This window comes from Odontesthes bonariensis, chromosome 3 (assembly GCF_027942865.1).
Source record: "Odontesthes bonariensis isolate fOdoBon6 chromosome 3, fOdoBon6.hap1, whole genome shotgun sequence".
Lineage (NCBI taxonomy): Eukaryota > Metazoa > Chordata > Actinopteri > Atheriniformes > Atherinopsidae > Odontesthes > Odontesthes bonariensis.
The window spans coordinates 21,167,605-21,186,547 of record NC_134508.1 but is presented as its reverse complement, the minus strand read 5'-3'; the positions used below and the strand labels follow the sequence as shown (position 1 = coordinate 21,186,547).

General features: G+C 41.0%; 1 protein-coding gene across 2 annotated transcripts; it reads left to right on the top strand.

Annotated features, from left to right (window-relative positions):
• The first annotated feature begins 213 nt into the window (after nucleotides 1-213).
• Nucleotides 214-8,862, top strand: gata2b (GATA binding protein 2b). 2 transcript variants are annotated; one of them, XM_075460938.1, is made up of 6 exons: nucleotides 214-386; nucleotides 614-1,028; nucleotides 1,585-2,157; nucleotides 3,688-3,833; nucleotides 6,445-6,570; nucleotides 7,863-8,862. In XM_075460938.1, exons 2-6 carry the CDS (start codon nucleotides 803-805, stop codon nucleotides 8,145-8,147), a joined length of 1,356 nt encoding a protein of 451 aa, XP_075317053.1. In that variant the 5' UTR covers nucleotides 214-386; nucleotides 614-802; the 3' UTR covers nucleotides 8,148-8,862. The 2 variants fall into 2 exon arrangements, with proteins under 2 accessions (XP_075317053.1, XP_075317052.1); XM_075460937.1 differs by having other exon boundaries at nucleotides 1,585-2,178.
• Nucleotides 8,863-18,943: the final 10,081 nt, after the last annotated feature.

Below are 18,943 nucleotides of genomic sequence, written 5' to 3'. Positions count from 1 at the left end.
TGAAGTGATTTTTAGGGGGGGGGGAAACAGATAACACGATCCAGAAGAAAACATTCAGAAAGGTCTGGCGGACACAATGTAATAATAATACTTGAAAAAAAAAAAAAAAACAAGAAAAAAAAAAAAATATCTCTGATTTTCTGGTCGGGGCTTCTGCAGAGGTGGAATGTAATTGGCTGAGTCAAAGCTTTATTTAAAACTCCGCCCATGGCTGCTTAACAAGCCTGGCCCCGCGCTGTCAGCCACAGTTGTTGCGTGTTGCTTGCAGTCCCAGTGGACGGTGTTCCCTCTGACAAACGCCAACCGAAAACTGCAGACGACCTGCAGGCAGCACAAAAAAGGGGACAGAGAGCGGCTTTGCAAAGAAGCGTGAGGACACGACACCGGTAAATACGGCATATTTGTCTTACTGTCAAGTATTTTAAGTTGCCTGTATTGGGCTTCGGGTGTGTGAGTGTTGGGTTGAGATTTTGTTCATTTTTTAAAAAATTTTTTCAAATGTTCTCTAAATTGCACCCTGTCCCACGGGAGAAGCGCGCACATGCCCGTGTTTGCTAACAAACACAACACCTCCGCCTTTAAAATATTAACGTCTGCTCTTTGCTTGTTCCAGGGTCCCAGAGTCAGACTCGAGTCCATGGTCAGGATAGCGGAGGGATTAACCTCAGAAGAACAACAAACCAAACACTGGACAAAGTGAAGATCCTCTAAGGGACTGCTCATTTTCAGAACTCTGTGTCAGCTCCCTGGATATCCTTTGACTAAAATAAAATTCAAAAAGGCGCAACAGAGAGCCACGGAGATGGATGTGGCGGCTGATCAGCCCCGCTGGATGCATCACCATGCCGTGCTGAATGGACAACACCCAGACTCTCACCATCCCGGCCTGGGGCACAACTACATGGAGCCCACGGCGCAGCTCCTGCCTCCCGATGAGGTGGACGTTTTCTTTAATCACCTGGACTCACAGGGAAACCCGTACTACCACAATTCAGCCAGGGCCAGAGTGTCCTACAGCCAAGCGCACGGTAAGACCAGGCAGATGTGGGCCTCCGACAAAAAGAAAAAAAGAAAAGAAAAGAAAAGAAAAGAAAAGAAAAGAAAAGAAAAGAAAAGAAAAGAAAAGAAAAATCCCTCGCAGTTTATATAGGACTTTCCAAAGTGAATGTTTTTCCATATTTTTTTAAAAGGTAAAATAGTTAATTCTGTTTTTGTCTGACTTCCATAAACTGGATGTGTCTCAGTTATTTTTATTATTATCAATTTGCTTGTGCTTCTGTATTTTTCTGATTTCTTCTGATTTTTTTTTAGATTACTAAGATAAACATCCAATGTGGATTTTAAGATTTTATCTCTCAATAAATATATGTTTATAAATATATTTATAGGTTTTATAATGGGGAGAGTACACCCACCTTGCTTTGTTTACAGGTCTAGAACACAGTGGATACAATGAATCCACTGAATCAACAAGTCTCCGTTATTTTTGCATACAAACTTCTCTGTCAAACAAAACCTCACGCAGCCTAAATTAGTAGCTCATGTCTTGTTCTCTATAATAAAATGTCTGCTGTAATTTCACAGCTCGTCTGACGGGAACTCAAGTCTGCCGGCCTCATCTCCTCCACAGTCCGGGGATTTCATGGCTGGATGGGGGGAAAGCAGCCCTGTCGGCCCACCACCACAACCCCTGGGCCGTCAGTCCCTTTAGCAAGCCGAGCCTGCACCACCACGGCTCGGCATCCCCGGGCGCCCTCTCTGCTGTTTACCCGTGCAGCAGCAACTCAAACGCGGTCTCCGCATCCTCGCTAACGCCGCCGTCCCACTCCAGCTCCCACTTATACACTTTCCCTCCCACACCACCCAAAGACGTGTCGCCGGATCCAGGGGCCGTGTCTCCGTCGTCCTCCGCCACCAGAATGGACGAGAAGGAATCTATCAAATACCACGTGTCGTTGCCGGAGGGCATGAAGATGGAGGGATCCAGTCCGCTGCGAAGCAGCTTGGCCTCAATGAGCGCCCAGACCCCCTCCACCCACCATCCCATACCGACATACGCCCCCTACTCTCTCCCAGCGGCCCACGACTACGGCAGCAGTCTGTTCCACCCGGGCAGCCTGCTGGGATCACCACCCAGCTTCACCTCCAAGAACAAAGGCAAGACACGGTCCTGCACCGGTGAGTCCTCTGCAGGAACACGAGACTAACCCCAAAAATACAGTAAAGGAAATTAAATCTGAAACTTCTCAGCCAGCATTTGGACGTATAGAGGTTGCCTGTGGTTTATACAGCGATCTTATCACAGGTCTGCTGGTTTTGAACTGCAGCGACTCGGTGTCAGTTTAACCAAACTAAACCAACAGATAGTAACTCTGCAGCAATAACAAAGTAACGTCATGCATTTTTAAAGCGCCGTCATCTGCTGTCGATGATGTTTGTGCCATAAACGTGAGTTTGTTAACCTGTGAGGCAGATCTGCATAGTTTGTCACGTGTTTTTAAATGCCACGCACGAATTCATTTACAATAAATTTGATCTGATCTTATGAGATTATCATTATAAACTCTTTCGTTATCAAATAAACAATCTGACTTTAGATAAATTAGCACCACGCAGTTTTTTACGAAACAAAGAGACAAAAAAAAAGACCAAACGTGAGAATATCGTTTATTCTAAAGACTAAGATCTATCAAGACTTTAAGCTTTATTATTATCATGTTTTTTTATCATTTAAAACCCTGTCAGGACTCTCTCGTTTATATTATTTAAACTATAGCATTTGAATTGAAAATGGAATTCAATATTCCTTGATCGGGAATTACGGGATTTGATCTCTTTTGACTGACAAATTGCGTTAAACGCATGCAAGACCGCTGCGACTGTGATTTATGCATCAGCAGACTTTAAGATTTTTCAAAACTCTATGCTCTTACTAATAATACAAACAAATCCCTACCCAGTGAATAAAATCAGCGCACAACGGACTCACTTTGATAGTTGACCGTGACTGTGTAAGTGCGCCCGAGCTGGCTGCAGCAGTACGGTGAAATGGGTCCAGCGCAGAGGTGTGAAAGGACGATCGCACACAGCCAGAACCTCAGTATTCAGGAGCCGCCTTTCTGTTACATAATACACTAAGACGCTGTCCTGATTGTTCATTGATTACACGCCAGAAAGGCTTTAAGCATGATCGGAGATATGGTGCAGAATAACTTAAGCCCCTAGTTTCTTTTGACACTGGCTGCAAATGAAGCTCTACAAGTTTAACAATATCCTTCAGCTCGTTCAGTCACAATACAGACATGAATTGTTGTTTTGTGGCTGTACTCTATGTGAGATCTTATGTGTCCAAGACATTCAAAAGATTAATTTCCTAAAGTGGATGGCTGTGTTATGTTGTATTTAAAAGAGGAATTGCTGAATTGATGTCTCAGACATCTCTTCAACATTTGGCTCTTTCTGTGCCTCTGCTGAAGTAAGCTAATAGAGTCTGTATATTTTCCGGTCTGTTGCATGCATCTAAACTATGCAGAGTCTGAAACTGCAGAACTAAAGTACTTTAATCTTTGTTGTCAGTGGTACAGCAGGGGCTCACACACTTGTGCACATGAACACACACAGACTTAAATACAGATTCACAGCATTTAACATGTAATTTCACACATGTCAATGCGTGTTCTCCCTCAGAGGGCCGTGAGTGTGTAAACTGCGGGGCCACCTCTACACCTCTGTGGAGACGTGACAGCACTGGACACTACCTGTGCAACGCCTGCGGCCTCTACCACAAGATGAACGGGCAGAACAGACCACTCATCAAACCCAAACGCAGGCTGGTGAGTCCCGTCCGCGGCTCTCTTTGTATGGAAGTCCACAGCCGTGTGTGTTGTGAGGGGTAGTAAATAAAAAGAGTGTAAGGTGAAGGGTGAAGGGGTGGAGGTACAATTCCAGGAAAGTTATATTTTCCCAATCAGTTTCCAGGAATTGTGTTTCCCGCTCACCTCTTGCTCCTTCGGCTCAGGCTGTTAGCAGAATCGGGCCATCTGCGTTGTTGCTGTTATCATTATAATAGCTACTTCTGATGCTGTCATTGATAGCAGGGCCACCGTGACATCTCTTGAAACAACACACTCCTCACTGATACCTCATGGGCCACAGTGCTGCTCTGTGTTGTATACAAAAAGTTTGGGATTGTTTTGAATTTGACATTTGAGCAACACATTGGTAGTGTATAGTGTGTCTGCACTTTCTTTTTTAGTATTTCATTATAAACTGTGGGATCAACTGTGTTCTTAAAGTTCTTCTTCTTCAAGCTAAACAAACAACATTCAAAGCCAGTGTTTTATGTGGATGAGGCCCGGCCGTGAAGCCGAAACAGGGTTGTTTTTATCAGCACATGAAAAGTCAACATTAAGATGCCTGATTTTTAAAGGACCATAAATATAAAAAAATATTGTAGATAGATTATAAATAAATATAGTCCAATAAATATTTGCCACCGTTAACTGCATCAGGCATCAGCATTGCTGCTTGGAATTAGGCCAGCATTCAACTTTATGTCACATCCATCCCACCTATGAAGTTGCTGAAATGCATTAAGCCACAGCAGGTTGGGGACATGAAATCAGTGAATTTCAAGCTGCAACAATGCTGCTTTAGATAACTCTAAATTGACCCCTTAATTTTTTTCTAAATTTTCATTTGCAGCACAAAGGGGTGGCTGCAAACCGAAGGGACATCTCCACTTTAGTGTGACCTACAGCAGCTGCTGTTTTTTTTCATTATGTGTCGATGAAGGAGGCAGCTGTGACATGAAGACAGTAGTCTGTTTGCAGAGTAAACAGGCATTAAACGTTAGTGTTCTACTATGGGCCGCCACACTTAAAGCAGAACGCGAGGAAATGGTTTCATAAACAGTTTCATACTGAATAGAGCACTTGATGAAAACACAGGATGCTTGAGATGAGAAGTGTTGGTTCTAATGGAAGCGGCATTTTCGGACCAGAAAAAAACTTTCAATTTCTCCCACCATAAGCGCAACTTACATCCACTGCTAAACAATTGTTTTATAGAGACAGGCTTGTGTGCGTGGAAGAAGGCTGAAGGCGCTGCTTTGCGATTGTAAGTCGTTTGTATAACCATCGGTACAGCAGGTTTTGTAAAAAAAAAAAAAATCCACGCATGCGGATTGTTGTCGCCTTCAGAAAATATGTTCAATATAAACACCAAAACGCCAGCAGGAAAACAACTGACTGTTTCATACAAATCATACGAGCACGTCTCTCCCCCCGCGCGCCATTAACACGACCTATAAACGCATATACGGTCATATATCAGGTCTGGTTTCCGTACATCTCGGTCGGGACTCGCAGCGCTCCACAGCGTCTTGCGCTCAGCGGCAGCAGCCTACCAGTTGTTTCCTCTCCGGATGTCTGACCGCTCCAGATAAAGCAGCAGGGCCAGCGCGCCTGCTTCCTCCTGCGGCCTTCTATAACTATAGGCCCAGACCTCACTTTTCTAGTGGTCAAGCTTTACGTCCACCACAGACGCAGAGCAGCACAGTGAGTTTAAAAAAAGACTAATGGGACAGCCAGGGAAGCTGAAGTATGCCACAGTGCAACCTGGGCACCGTTTACTCTACTTTCACTGCGTTCATATAAAAAAAAAAAAAGAAAAGAAAAAAACTAAATGAAATGAAGTAAAGTAAATGCTGAGAAAACAATAATACAAAATATCAATTTCACGTTTATTAAGATAACACAATTGCTGGAACATTTTTGACTGCGGGTGCAGGTTCTATTCATTTCCTGTACTGGAAATAGGTCTAAATCAGTTAAAAGCACGAAATAATCAGACTTAATGTATCCAGAAGATACAATCTGTGCACCTCTTTTACTTTTTTAAACCAACAACGGTAGAAGCTAAAAAAGGAATTTGTAAAAATGAACATAAATTATATTTGCTGTCTTGTTGATTAATTTGAGCAACGACCTTAGTGGGGGCAACTAACATGAACTGATTCTCCAGAGCTCCAACGATTAGTCATTAATCAGTTTGTTAAATAGCATGAAAATAATGTGCAACAGTTGCAGGTAGTAGCTAATAAATTTTATTTTTATTCACAATTATCACAAAAATGAACGCTCTCTAGCTTTCAACCATTGTTGGACAAATTTGAAAATCTGCAAGTGAGCTCGGGGAATGTGTAACGGACCTTTCACACCTTTTATTTTCAGTTTACAACGATATTCATCATATTCCACGATGACAGTCCTTGGCCTTCATCTTTATTTCTCACAGCCGTTTCAATCAGTATAATAGAAAATTCTAATTAATGATGGGTTATATAATTAGGGTTGTATTGTGCAACAGTACCTAAACTGTCTTTTGGCCTGTCTGCTTGTGTTGCTGAGCTCTAATCAAAGCTTAATCTTTATTGTTCCACAGTCTGCTGCCAGACGAGCTGGCACCTGTTGTGCTAACTGTCAGACGACCACCACCACACTCTGGCGGCGCAATGCAAATGGAGACCCAGTGTGCAACGCCTGCGGCCTCTACTATAAACTGCATAACGTAAGACTCTGACTGCTGATCCCCAGTGTATGGTCCACTGTATGGCCCAGATGGGAAGTAAACTGCCAGGTTATTGAGCATTAAGAGAGGCAGGAAAGAAGGAGAGGATAAAAGGAGAAGGAATGAGACTTTTTCTACTCTTAGACACTGTTGCACCCGTTGGTGTTTTCTTTCTTTGTGCTTCATTGTGTCCATGGTAGGCGTAATCCCCTTGAGGGTCACAATGGTGGGACTGTTGTTGAGAGGGTCTGCCACAAGGCCAGCCTCCATATGAGTGGTATTATATAAATAAAGATGCCTTGCCTTGCCTTGCCTATTAAAGCTAGACATTAAAATGGACTGTAAAGGCCCCCGGAGGTGAATATTTGTAAAATCAACACTTAATTGATTTAATTATTAGATATTCCTTGTGTAACTAAAGTCTGAGATTTCTGTGGTACAGAGTAACATCAGTGTTCAAAATATATTTACACGCTGAAACAAGTTGACACAGTTTCTGAGGTCTTGTCAGGTGAGATGTCAGTGATGTGCTTTGGTCATAGTAACAGAGACAGACAGTACAACAGCTCACTTTTCAGCCATGTCTTTATACCTCTGTTCATAGCAGCCAATTCTAAGCAAATGTGGCACGATTTGAAGTTATAGGTGAAGCTAAATATAGGGATAATTCTACTCCGAGCTCGTGCTCTGGTGTAACAGTACCCTGTAAATCTGAATGGTTCACACATGCTGTGAAGTGCAGGAAAAAATTATTGTCTATCCATAGTGTGTCCCCTTTGAAAACGATTAATCACGCATCTATGAATAACAGAGTTGCACAGAGTGGCATGTTTGTTCACAATTTACTGAGTCAATCCCACATCGATGTTTCTACTGCTCCTACTCCCGTGGCTCAGTATTTATTAGTCCATGGGTGAAAATGCACTGTTTAGCTGTGTTTGAGTAACGTTTCATAGAAAGTACAGTGCTGTTTTAGGAAATGCTTAAACTTTAAAAAAAAAAATTTGTCAAGCTGAGAGTTGAGCTCGAAAAACTAAACTTTCAAGTCAAATTTCGTGAATGTAGGGATGAGTACAGATGTGCATTGTTAAAGCAAGAACCCATTAAAATTGGATTGGGAATCGATCTGGATAACTTTCATTGAAATTACAAATATGGGCATTGGTCTACTAGCTTAAAAATGAAAGCACTGTTTGTCACCGAAACATTAGGCAAAGATCATAGTTTGGTGTAAACTGAACTCTCCTTCCAAACAGCATCACTCACCTCCTCATCTATCTTTTGCCACACAGGTGAACCGGCCTCTTACCATGAAAAAGGAGGGAATACAGACACGCAACCGGAAAATGTCCAACAAATCCAAAAAGAATAAGCGGGGCAGCGACAGCTACGAAGAGTTTTCCAAAAGTCTGCACGACAAGGGCTCTCCCTTCAGTGCCGCCTCACTGGCCGGTCACATGTCCATGGGCCACTTGCCACCCTTCAGCCACACCGGACACATGCTCCCCACGCCCACGCCGATACACCCGTCATTTGGCCACCCGCACCACTCTAACATGGTGACAGCGATGGGTTGAAAGGAAGCTGAGTGGGGGTGGCATAGATTTCAAGATCCTGAGATGGTTACATGAAGGGGATTGAAGGTCTAAGCTGAGGACATTGTGTACAGTGTTACAGGCATGGAGCATGTGTGTCTTCATCTTGATTGTCTCTTGGTTGATTATGCCTGTGGTGGGTTGTGAGAAGAAAGGACCTTTTACTACTTATCTATCGGTACCAAATTTGGTGGCGAAACATTTGTCTCCCTGTCAACCAGGCACACTTATGTAAACACAAAAAAAGTCTTTGCACCTCACAGTTTTTGCCCCGCTGACAGCCTGACCGATGACAGTGTGGGTCAACACGTGCTGGTTTATGGTCACTGTGAATATTGTAAATATGTGAGACTGGAGGGAGTGTCCCAGACAGAAAAACGCCCTTCACTACCTAAAATTTGCTGGGTTTTTTGCTCATGGACAATTTTAAAGCAATTTTCCACATGAGAACGAAAGCAAACGAGAAAGGTTAATGAATTCTAATTTGACACTGTTTATTATAATTATTGTTATTATAATTAATATTGTTATTCAGATAATTTATTTTCACAATTGTTTTTTTCTTTGATGATATTACCTGATTCATAATACGGATACTGCTATCCCAGTTATGAGTATATTTTTAGCTGAAGCGCTTTGTCCGAGCTGGTCAACATTTATACTCGAATGAAATAAAGAGATCAAGTTCAATATCCAACCTGTTCTGTCTATTCAATGTCCGCTACATATTATATATGTAGCATATTATAGTTCAGTATTACAGTTCCGTCTAACAGAGAGGATGCATATATATATATATATATATATATATATAAGTCTCAGGTGAAAACAGAGGCAGAAACACCTTCTGCTTGTACAATGATGATTTTGAGAAACACAAGAGGAACATTCAAACTAGCAACATTCATGAAGGTACCACTGTTACTTTACTCAATACAAATCAAAGCAACACTAAGAATTATTCACTTCTACCTGAAATTATATATTCATGTTAATGATATGAAAATCAGCTCCTTTGCTTCCTCACCAGAACATCAGATTTACAATTGATCCACTCCTGAAGCAAACGTTTAATTTGCATTCTTCTACCAATAATCTGTCATTCATTCATCTTACATCTGTCATTCATTCATTCAATGTTAAAATAGCTAATTCCCGCTCCTAACAATCTGTAAATAAAAGCTGAAAGTCTGTTGGCCTTTGAAAACTGTTGATTACAAAAATGAAAACTAAATAAACCTAGCAGTGATGACTGAGAAAACCTACTTTCCTTCTGATCAGACCATGTACTTATTTGTACATTAAAAAAAACATCAAATTATTTCTTAAACACGAAAGGGGTTGTTTATAGTACCGAACTCACAGAGTGGTACAGTGGTGTGTGATTGTTTGCGAACCCTTTTAAACTTTTATTTGCATTTTATGCATGAATTCGTTATAAAACTAGACAAAAATAACTCAATTAAACAGCTGGCAAAAGTACTTGAACCACTTGGATCAGCACTTAGTTTGAACGTAAAATTAGAATCAGGTGTATTCATGACAAACCATTTTCTTTTAAGTGTGTCACGGCACAAACTTTGTGAGATTTTGAAGATCTAAGAAAATAAAGTTGTTGACGATCATCAGATGATAAAAGGTTACACAAAGGTTCACATCTGCACAGAGTTCCACCATCTGACTGTCTACAAATGATGATATTCAAGAGCTTTGGGCTGTGGTGGTTAGCACTGTCGCCTCACAGCAAAAGGGTTCCTGGTTTGAATATCAGCTGGAGCCTTTCTGTGTGGAGTTTGCATGTTTTCCCTGTGCATGCCTGGGTTCTCTCAGGATACTAAAGCTTCTTCCTACCATCCAAAAACATGCATGTTAGGTTAAGTGGTGATTCTAGATTGACTCTATGAGTGAGTGTGAGTTTCATTGTTGTTTGTCTCTTTGTGGCCCTGTGATGGACTGGCGACCTGCCCAGGGTGTACTCTGCCTTTCATTGAAATTGCAGCTGGGATAGGCTCCAGGCACCCTGCAACCCTGAACTGGATTAAGCAGGTATAGAAAATAGAAGGATGAATAACTATCCTTTCCAAGTTTGCGTGACCAACAAAGATCACAACAAAAGCAAGGTGTTAAAGCACCGACTAGGTCACAAAAGAAAACCAATAGCAACTTTTCAATAACTTAAGTCCTCTCATTAATTGTCTGATGTTAAGGTTCAGAAACTGACCAACAGGAGAACACTAATTATAATGTTTGCTGTGCATCCACAAAAAAACCGATTTGTGGCTGCATTAGCCCAAATTACAAGATTTTGTTTTAAATGACACATTTATGTAGTACAGTAACAGTTACCAAAAAACTTTCAAATAAAATGATTGTTGCATAAAGATTGGTGACCTGTCCTGTTCGGTATAGGCTCTACATAATGTTGTCATTCGGGCGGCCGTGGCTCAGTGGTGAGAGTGGGTCGTCCAATAACCTGAAGGTTGGCAGTTCAGTTCACGCTCTCACTGCTCAAAGATTGGTGAACTGACAGCTGGTGGGGTGGCCCTTGAGCCCTTGAGCCCTTGAGCAAGGCACCGTACCCCCCCCCCCCCCCCCCAACATCTTCTCGGACTGTGAATGGCTGCCCACCGCTTCTGTGAATATGGCATCTGTCTACGAGTGTGCATGTGTGTGTTCAAAAGGTGCCAATGCAGAGGTAGTAGTAATTTCACGTATCTCTGCACGACAGTAAACTTTCAACTTAACAACTTAACATTAATGAGCTGGCAGAGAAAACCTCTGATATACCAGCTTTGGGTACACCCTGGGCAGATCGCCAGTCCATCACAGGGCCACAAAGAGACAAACAACCATGAACTCTCACTCTTAGAGTCAAAAGTCAGTGTTTACCCGGTGAACATAATGCAGAGAAAAGTGGAGGCCAAAACAACTAAAAGATCACTTTAAGAGTTAGATTTCAGGTCGACAGAAACACAACTCAGAATGATTAAGATTCTCTGTACCCATTGCGGCATTGCTAAGAAGTTTGCTGTATCAACGTTGTAGATGATTATCTACTAATGTTTTATTTATGGCCTATTTTGGCTGCTTAGAAGGAAATAACATTGTCAGGGCACGCCGGCTGTGTTTCTGTAACACATCCACCCACTGACCTCCTTGGTTGTGTAATATATCTCTCATTTATTACACAAAGCACAAGTGCTTAGGTTAACTCTCTGTAGAACGAGATCAGTGCATTCAAGTTACTCCTCCTTTGTTGATATGAAACACCACTTTCTAATAAACTGGTTCCTTCTCTTTGCAGCAGAGATTAGTGCTGTTGACAGAAATTGAGCAGGATGAGCCATATGTTCCCCCAGTTACTTAACCATTCACATCTGCTCATTGGATAATGCTCTTATGAAATTGGTTTCTTTCATCATTGGTTTGTTACATGAGGCTACTACAACACTGATATAAGACATTTTCAAATGACCTTAGTTCAAACTAAGCACACCCTGTGCCCTATATACCTCAACTTCAAAATTATTGAAAATTTGAGTCATGGAGGATATTTGTGACAGTGCACAGAGCTATGTTGATTTGTTGTATACTGCAGGTCATTCATCACATTGAACAGATTTTGTTTGTGCTCGGTAAGTTCAAACTTGTTGTATAGCCTTAGAATGAATCTAAAAATCTAATCCATAATATAGGTGTCATTGGCGTGACAGATTTCACTTCTGTCCGACAGCTCAGGTTTGAAATGTCTTTTTCAAAAAGATATTGGAGTCATGCGTAAACTTCTGACAACTAAGGTGGTGGAGAGGCAAAAAAAACCACCAACAACAACAGAAGCAGGAATCACGTGGTGTACTTTTGACCAGACAGCAGCAGCAGTAGCTGCATGGATCAAAAACAATGTAGAGTGTGTGGCAGATCACATGTGAACCAACAATGCAGCTTGAGTCTGCTGCCTGAAGTAGTTTGCAAGCATTGCTCCATTTATAAAGTTTCTCTCAGCGCAGGAGTTCCTCAGCAAGCTAAAAAGGTATCTCTGCTCTGAGGCATGCAGTTAAGGGTCAATTCAAGTGCAGCCTGCAGCCTCCTCTTAGGACTTCTCTGATCCCTCACCCTGGAAGCACTTACTGTGTCATTCTTCCAGGGCCTCCCAAAGACTAACTCAAAAGCCCTTTTAAAATGCCACCTCATCCCCAAAAATATGACTTAGACTTGAAAAGCAGCCATGGCAAGAGCCACTTTACAAGGTGAACCTCTGGAGACCTTTGTGGAGCAAGGATTTGGGACTGGGTGGGCATACTAAATCAGCTCGCAAATGAATTTTATAGCTCCCACCTTTGCATGGCAACAGCTCCTGGGATCATTTGTTTTTCTACCAAATTCAGTTATTGGAATCAAAAACAAGGACAGAGGTGACTTCAGAGGGTTGAGTTAGCTGACAGATGATGATGAAAAAGATGAAAGGGGCCAAGAGCCAAGTTTTATCCTGTGATGAGAACTAATAATGATAAAGTGAGGGGGTGTCTGCCAGAAGATTGAGAAAACAGCTCATCCACATTATGGACAGATCCTCAGATAGTGAGGTCAAGATTGTTCTTGTCAAAAAAACTTCTACTGCTCATAAAGGTAACTTTCAGAGAGAGTAAAATTACACACATGGCTGTGAAATTATATTTCACCACTACCTTTACTTTTCTGAATGGCCTCAGCAGTAGAAATCCCACAAAGTTGCTTATAATGCAAAATTCCCCCTGGACGAGCCTTTCACATCACAGCAGGAATTCTGATGGACAATCGTGTCACCAAAAGGGTTTCGAACATGAATAACACATGGCATCCTGCTGACAAAAAAGAGAAAAAATTAAACCAGGGTACGAGTTATTTAAAATGTTTTGCAATGACTGGAACTAAGTTGGAATTTTTCATTTATTGCAAATTCGAATAAGAAGCCTCTGACTCATGAAGTGATGATCAAATCCAAAATCAAAAGGTAACCATATATGATATATATGTATAATTATAGATTTCAGAACATTTCAATATGGACGGGGTCTTTCATACAATAAATAAAAATAAAATAAAAAAGAATGTTGTGTCTCATGGCTGAAATTAATAAGACAGAATACACATCAAGGCTTTGCTTGTAAGTTGACACACTTTGCCTGAATGTCTTTTTCTTGCAACTCATTTTTGGCCATGGAGCAGCTCTACTCCACTCTCCCCTGTCTGCAGCCAGATGTTTCTTCATTGATTCATTGAAAATCTAAAGTGGACACAGATTCCACTCTTGATGAACATTAGCATACAAAACCTAGCCTGAGTGCTAATAGTGGCACAAACTGCAAACCAAGTTCACTTCTTCGCACTGAAAACGTTTGATTGGCATTTCCATTCTTAATCTAGGCACAATTTAGTTGTAATTCATGTGTTGAACTGGCCAAACAGATGGAAAGACTGAAGTACCAGTCAGCAGTTTAATACTCACATATATAATTTTTCCATTCTGGCTCCATAAAACCTGGGTTTCACCACAATTCTGAGGTATAGCAAATGCAGCATGATTTAAACCTGAAGTGGGGTGGGGTTAAGTAGATGGAGGAGCCTGGACAACAATACTCTTAACTGGGAGTTGTGATGTATGACCAGCAATAACAGCATTAATTGCATTGTCATGGTTTTCTACAAATTATTGTCATTAAAAAAATAGTGTTCCCCTCTTGGAGAATCAGATGGTAAGGAAGCCAAAGAACATCATCAACCAACCTCATAATAGTTTCGTCTCCTTCGATGATATCCTCATGTCACTGTTTTTATATAGGAGCAGGACTGAGGTTACACAGACACAAGTAAAATTTAAACATCTCCAACAACGACATTTTACATGAAAACACATGTAATGATAACTATCTTGTTATCTATTTTTATTCCTTTATTTTCATCTATTTTATCTTATTTAATTTATTTGGCGGTACCTCACTGACCTCTGTCTGTTCATTAGTTTGTGTTTTGACACAAAATCATTATGATGCTATTTGAGACTGCGAATGTGGTCTGCTGCAAATGACTTGTCATTCTTGAGATCAATTCAATTTTCTTTTCTTTTTTCAAGTTGTTTTGCACATTCAAAGGTGAGGAATTGCAGTTAACATCAGGTTTCAACAGTACTCTTGCGCTTGTTAAACATTGATGTGGTCAACGGGAACCTCACATCGTAACATATTCTGCAAATGAGAGCTCTCTGCGGCAGTTTCTCAGATGCTACGACATATCAGGCTGCAGCTCATCGTTAATTTGACGAAAAATTGATCTGAAAATTAAAAACATGCTTATCCATGTAGCCACCAATTTGTTTGTGGACATTTGAAATCTAATTGAGCCTTGAGCCTAAATAAACATTGGAACTAATGAGTGAGCTGGATAGCACGCTAAGGATGTAAGATATCTCAGATCTACACCAGTGGCTCTTTTTTGTAATCTGGGATGAGCTTCGGTGAGATCTAGGTTTGTTGCACAATGGATTTGTCTCTGCTGGGATCTCAAGATGAACATAATGCACAAAAGACAGTAAGAGAGACGAGAAAGAGAGAGCGAGTATTATAGATATTCAAAATCCCAGGAGAGACAGGAAGGCCACCAACAAAACTTTTAGATCCACTGAGGCCCACTGACACACTTTCACTGAGCTGACTGATGTGGCTGTGGTAATGTGTCACAGTGTAAAGTGTTCCATCAAGATGACCAGACTGTTATGCAATACCATCAGGGCCGGAGTGGCTAATCGGGAGGACCGGGACAATATTGTGTGTGAACAAGCAAGCATTAGTTCCAATATAACCAATTATCTATGCCCAAACAATAGTAATGACCCGTTATATTTTTTTATCATTAAAAATAAGATAGTAAATACACAAAGCCCGCAATTGAAAGGGAATAGGATAAAAGTAATATGAAATAAACCTGCATATTTTGCCATTGAAAATGTCTTAATTGGTTAAGTCAAAATGTGTTTTCCATATCAAATGTAAGGTAATAATTACATGATTTTAATAATAGGTTGTGATCAGAAGTGGGCTGGTGTGAGGCATGAAATTTCAGGGCTGAAAATGAGTCCCACTCTGGCCCTGAATACCATACAGCAGGAGACCTTAAAAATACAGGCACCATAAGTACCATAATACGGATTCCATAAATGTTTGATGACAAACTTTTTTAAATGAGAAAAAGGAAACAGGAAGAGGACGACTTAAATGCAAAATGATGACAAATCACACAGGGGTATCATCTTCTAGCTATGCTGGGGAAACAAGTGCACAACTGGAAACACACTCTAACATTCCCTATACAGACACACAATTTGACTATAGACTGGGCTCTGCAGAAAAGGTAGAACATGCTGACACACGGTGCATTCTCTCTGAAAAGTGGGACACCCTCCAACCACCCGATCCACAGCCACTGACAAGTTCCTTTCAAACGGCTTTTCTTCTCCTGTCTGAAGCAGACAAATTCATCCCTCTTGTCCCCGAACAATCACCTCTTTTCTTCTGCCTATTGCACCAATGAAAGGAGGAGGGAGGGTCCAGGAGAGAGGGAGGGAGAATTACATCTGCTTGACAGTGCAAGACTGTACGGCACTGGTCTAATGTACTGTGTGTTAGGGCCCCTGGGACTGGGCGTCTGGGCCCCACTATCTTATGACAAAATTGACAAAAAGCCCAGGGCTCAGCCCTCAGGAAATCTGAGAGGTGGGATATCTAGGCCGGGAGGGGAGGACAGAGAGAAGGACAGCAAAATATCTCAGGTACGTTACACTCACCCTGGCCTATATGCCTCAGAGCTTGATGTGAGTTAACTTGCGCAAGTTCATATGACAGGTGAAAAGTCAAGACTCTTTACACTCAAAGACACAACTAAATTTGAAATGTGGAAGACGAGATTTCTTCCAAATTCAGAAATTTGGACAACTAGCATGAAAATATTTGAATTAGAGATTTCTTTTGTGTCTTTTGTGGATGGAGTGGAATCCTTCATCTTCTGAATCAGAAAAGAAGATTTGCAATATGCAACAGACTTTGTGGGAGAGTCCATTTTAATGCAAAACCTATGCAGGTGTTATAGATGCCTAAACCTTACCAAAGAGTAGAAGCGAAACTAAACAACAGCTGAATGCAAAAATGAAGTGAGGGAGACAAATGCAGGTCTGACATACCACCAGCACCCAAACTGCTTTGCACTGTCAATGATTTCACACGTATGTGATCAGAGTTGGCAGATAACTGCAACAGCACATTAGAACACACAATCTCACCTGAAAGTCTGTGATCATCATTGTTCCCCCTTGTTAAGAGAGTAAAGTGTAACTCTTTTAAAATCCCCTTTCCATGTAACACTTGTTCACAACCTTTCGCTGTTATTCACCTTTTACATGCAGCTTTCACTCCAAGGTTAAAAACAATACCACATCACTAATTGGCAGCATCCAGCAGAAATGATTTTCTTCACTGTCAACGCATTGTTGTTTTTTACTTCCAACAAACAATCTCGTAGCAAACTTTCTTTGAAGAAGGGATACCTAAAGAGGTCTATGCTGGAGACCAAGTGTCTTTGCTGTTTAAGTTGCCTCTCAGCTGACCCTCGGGTGACCTGTGAAGCATACGGCAGCTCAGGGGCAGAGGCCCCTTTGGCAGGGAACCAATCACATTGGAGAAACAAATGAAGAATGAAAGAACAAGACAGAATGAGAAACATGGTACACCAAGAATATATAATCGACAGAAGGAGGAAGCCATGATGATAGATGAGCAAGGGAAGTTGTGAGAAGGAGAATAACAACAAGTATGAAAAGGGAAGAAAGTGTCAAAGGCTGATGTTAATTTAAGTTTTCAGGTTGTCAGGCAGAATGTTAGCAGCTCTGTCTTGAATCCAGCCATAGCAAACAGCTAATAAATGTCATCTTTAGCCATATTTAAAGCACTTAATTCGTTGCGGGTCTTATTGAGCTTTCACAATTTTCACTACATGCTTATCATGATCAAAAGAATTGACAATATTTTTATAATACATATAAAAAGCGTGGTAACAAAAGCAGAACAAAAGAGAAGCCGGCAAATACATCTTTGGTCCGTACATCTTCTATTATTGAGTGTTGTTAAATTTAAAAAAACACTGTGGTTGCTATAAATGGACACTAACTAGACCAAGTTATGGTGGACTGACCACAACAGCTTGGAGCTCGGCAAGATGGGTTTTCTTGGGATTTGCCTTGCAATTAAAGAGATACACTGAGCACTGAAAAGTGATTGTCCTTACCAGGTGTCTGTATGGGATGAGTTTGGAGGGAGAACTGGTTGTACACAGTGCAGTGGAAATGGCTGCAGTCAGAACTTGAATTCACTCTTACACACAATGAAGACTAAACACATGCATGTAAAACTTTGATTCTTGTGACTTTGATTGCAAAGGTGTCCTGATGCCAGACCTCTGTTGCCAGCTCTTTCTTCTCTTGGATCTCTGGTTCGTCTCCTTCTTTTTCCACACTTTTTAAAAAAAACTTGAGCTGATTGCCTTTTTGATGAGTGCACCTCTTATCAACTTTCACCATCAAGCTGCTTTTCATTTCCTCTCCTTTTATTGCTTTTCTATCTTTGTGAAATACCTCTGGGACTGTTAGAGGGTGAAAGCCAGTTACCAGGTGAGTGACAAACACTGTGGATGTGCACAGTGAGACACTATATAATTTTAATCCAGTACTGTGTTGATCTATTGTTGGTCTTGTAGCAGGTATATGGTGGATACACAAGTTGATTAAACATTAAAGTTTGGCAATCTTCACAAAAAATTTTTTTCTTTTTCTTTCTTTTCTTTTATCATTTCAGAGGATGGATGCAGTGGAACAGTAGAAAAAAAAGTCACAACCACCCAAGTACTTTTTCATGATCTCGTTGAAAAGTGTACTTAGTACTTAGGAAAAGACAACCCATGAAATATTCTTCTTTATCCAGGTTGGCAATTCAAGGAAGGAAAGAAAAAGCCACAATGTGAATAATGTCGTCATATGCTACTCACATTAACCCCCCAGTTCTGATTTTTGTTTACATAAAACCTTGTTATGTATAAAAATAGTTTAACTTTGCTTCCGCTATTGCGGTTGCAAGTATTTGTGGGATGGAATTATCTCTTTTCCTTTTATAAAGGACGCTTCCGTGCTCCCTAGCAGATACCAATGGAAACATAGAAGCTCCTTTCCTCAGCATTAAGAGAATTCAACCAGCTGTTATCATAGCTGCTACTCAGACACTTCTGGGTCATTTTACACCAGAGTTGTGAATCTTACAGGACAAAATTTTTTCCTAATCCTAAATGACCATCAATCAAACATTTAGTTGGCAAAAATCCCCTCATTCGTGGCCTTGTATTCAGTGATATAACTGTCAGTGTAGGTCCGCTGACAGAATTCGTCCTTGATTCTCCAAATGAAGAATGCTCTGACGGCTGTCTGCTGTAGCAAAGATGCAGCTTAGATACAGACTATTCATAAGAAACCTTACATAACCTGACTTAAAAAAAATGGAAAATCTCTCTCACGTATCTACTTTTTCATCATTGGTGCTTTACGGCAACATCGTCACAACCCTTTCTTATTCTTCGGTCATTTACAGCAGCTGAACATAATGTTCACACATCTTTCACACACCGAAGTGGGGCGAGGAATGGAAATCGGGCCAAAAGAAACTGGAGACATGCATGTGAGTGCAGAGGAAAAAAAAAAAGAAGCAGCG

Bases quoted from the DNA above. Each gene is read 5' to 3' on its own strand.
- gata2b (XM_075460937.1), top strand. From the start codon at position 803: ATGGATGTGGCGGCTGATCAGCCCCGCTGGATGCATCACCATGCCGTG. The intron at 2,179-3,687 runs GTGAGTCCTCTG...GTTCTCCCTCAG, and splicing joins CAAGACACGGTCCTGCACCG to AGGGCCGTGAGTGTGTAAAC. The intron at 6,571-7,862 runs GTAAGACTCTGA...TTTGCCACACAG, and splicing joins TCTACTATAAACTGCATAAC to GTGAACCGGCCTCTTACCAT.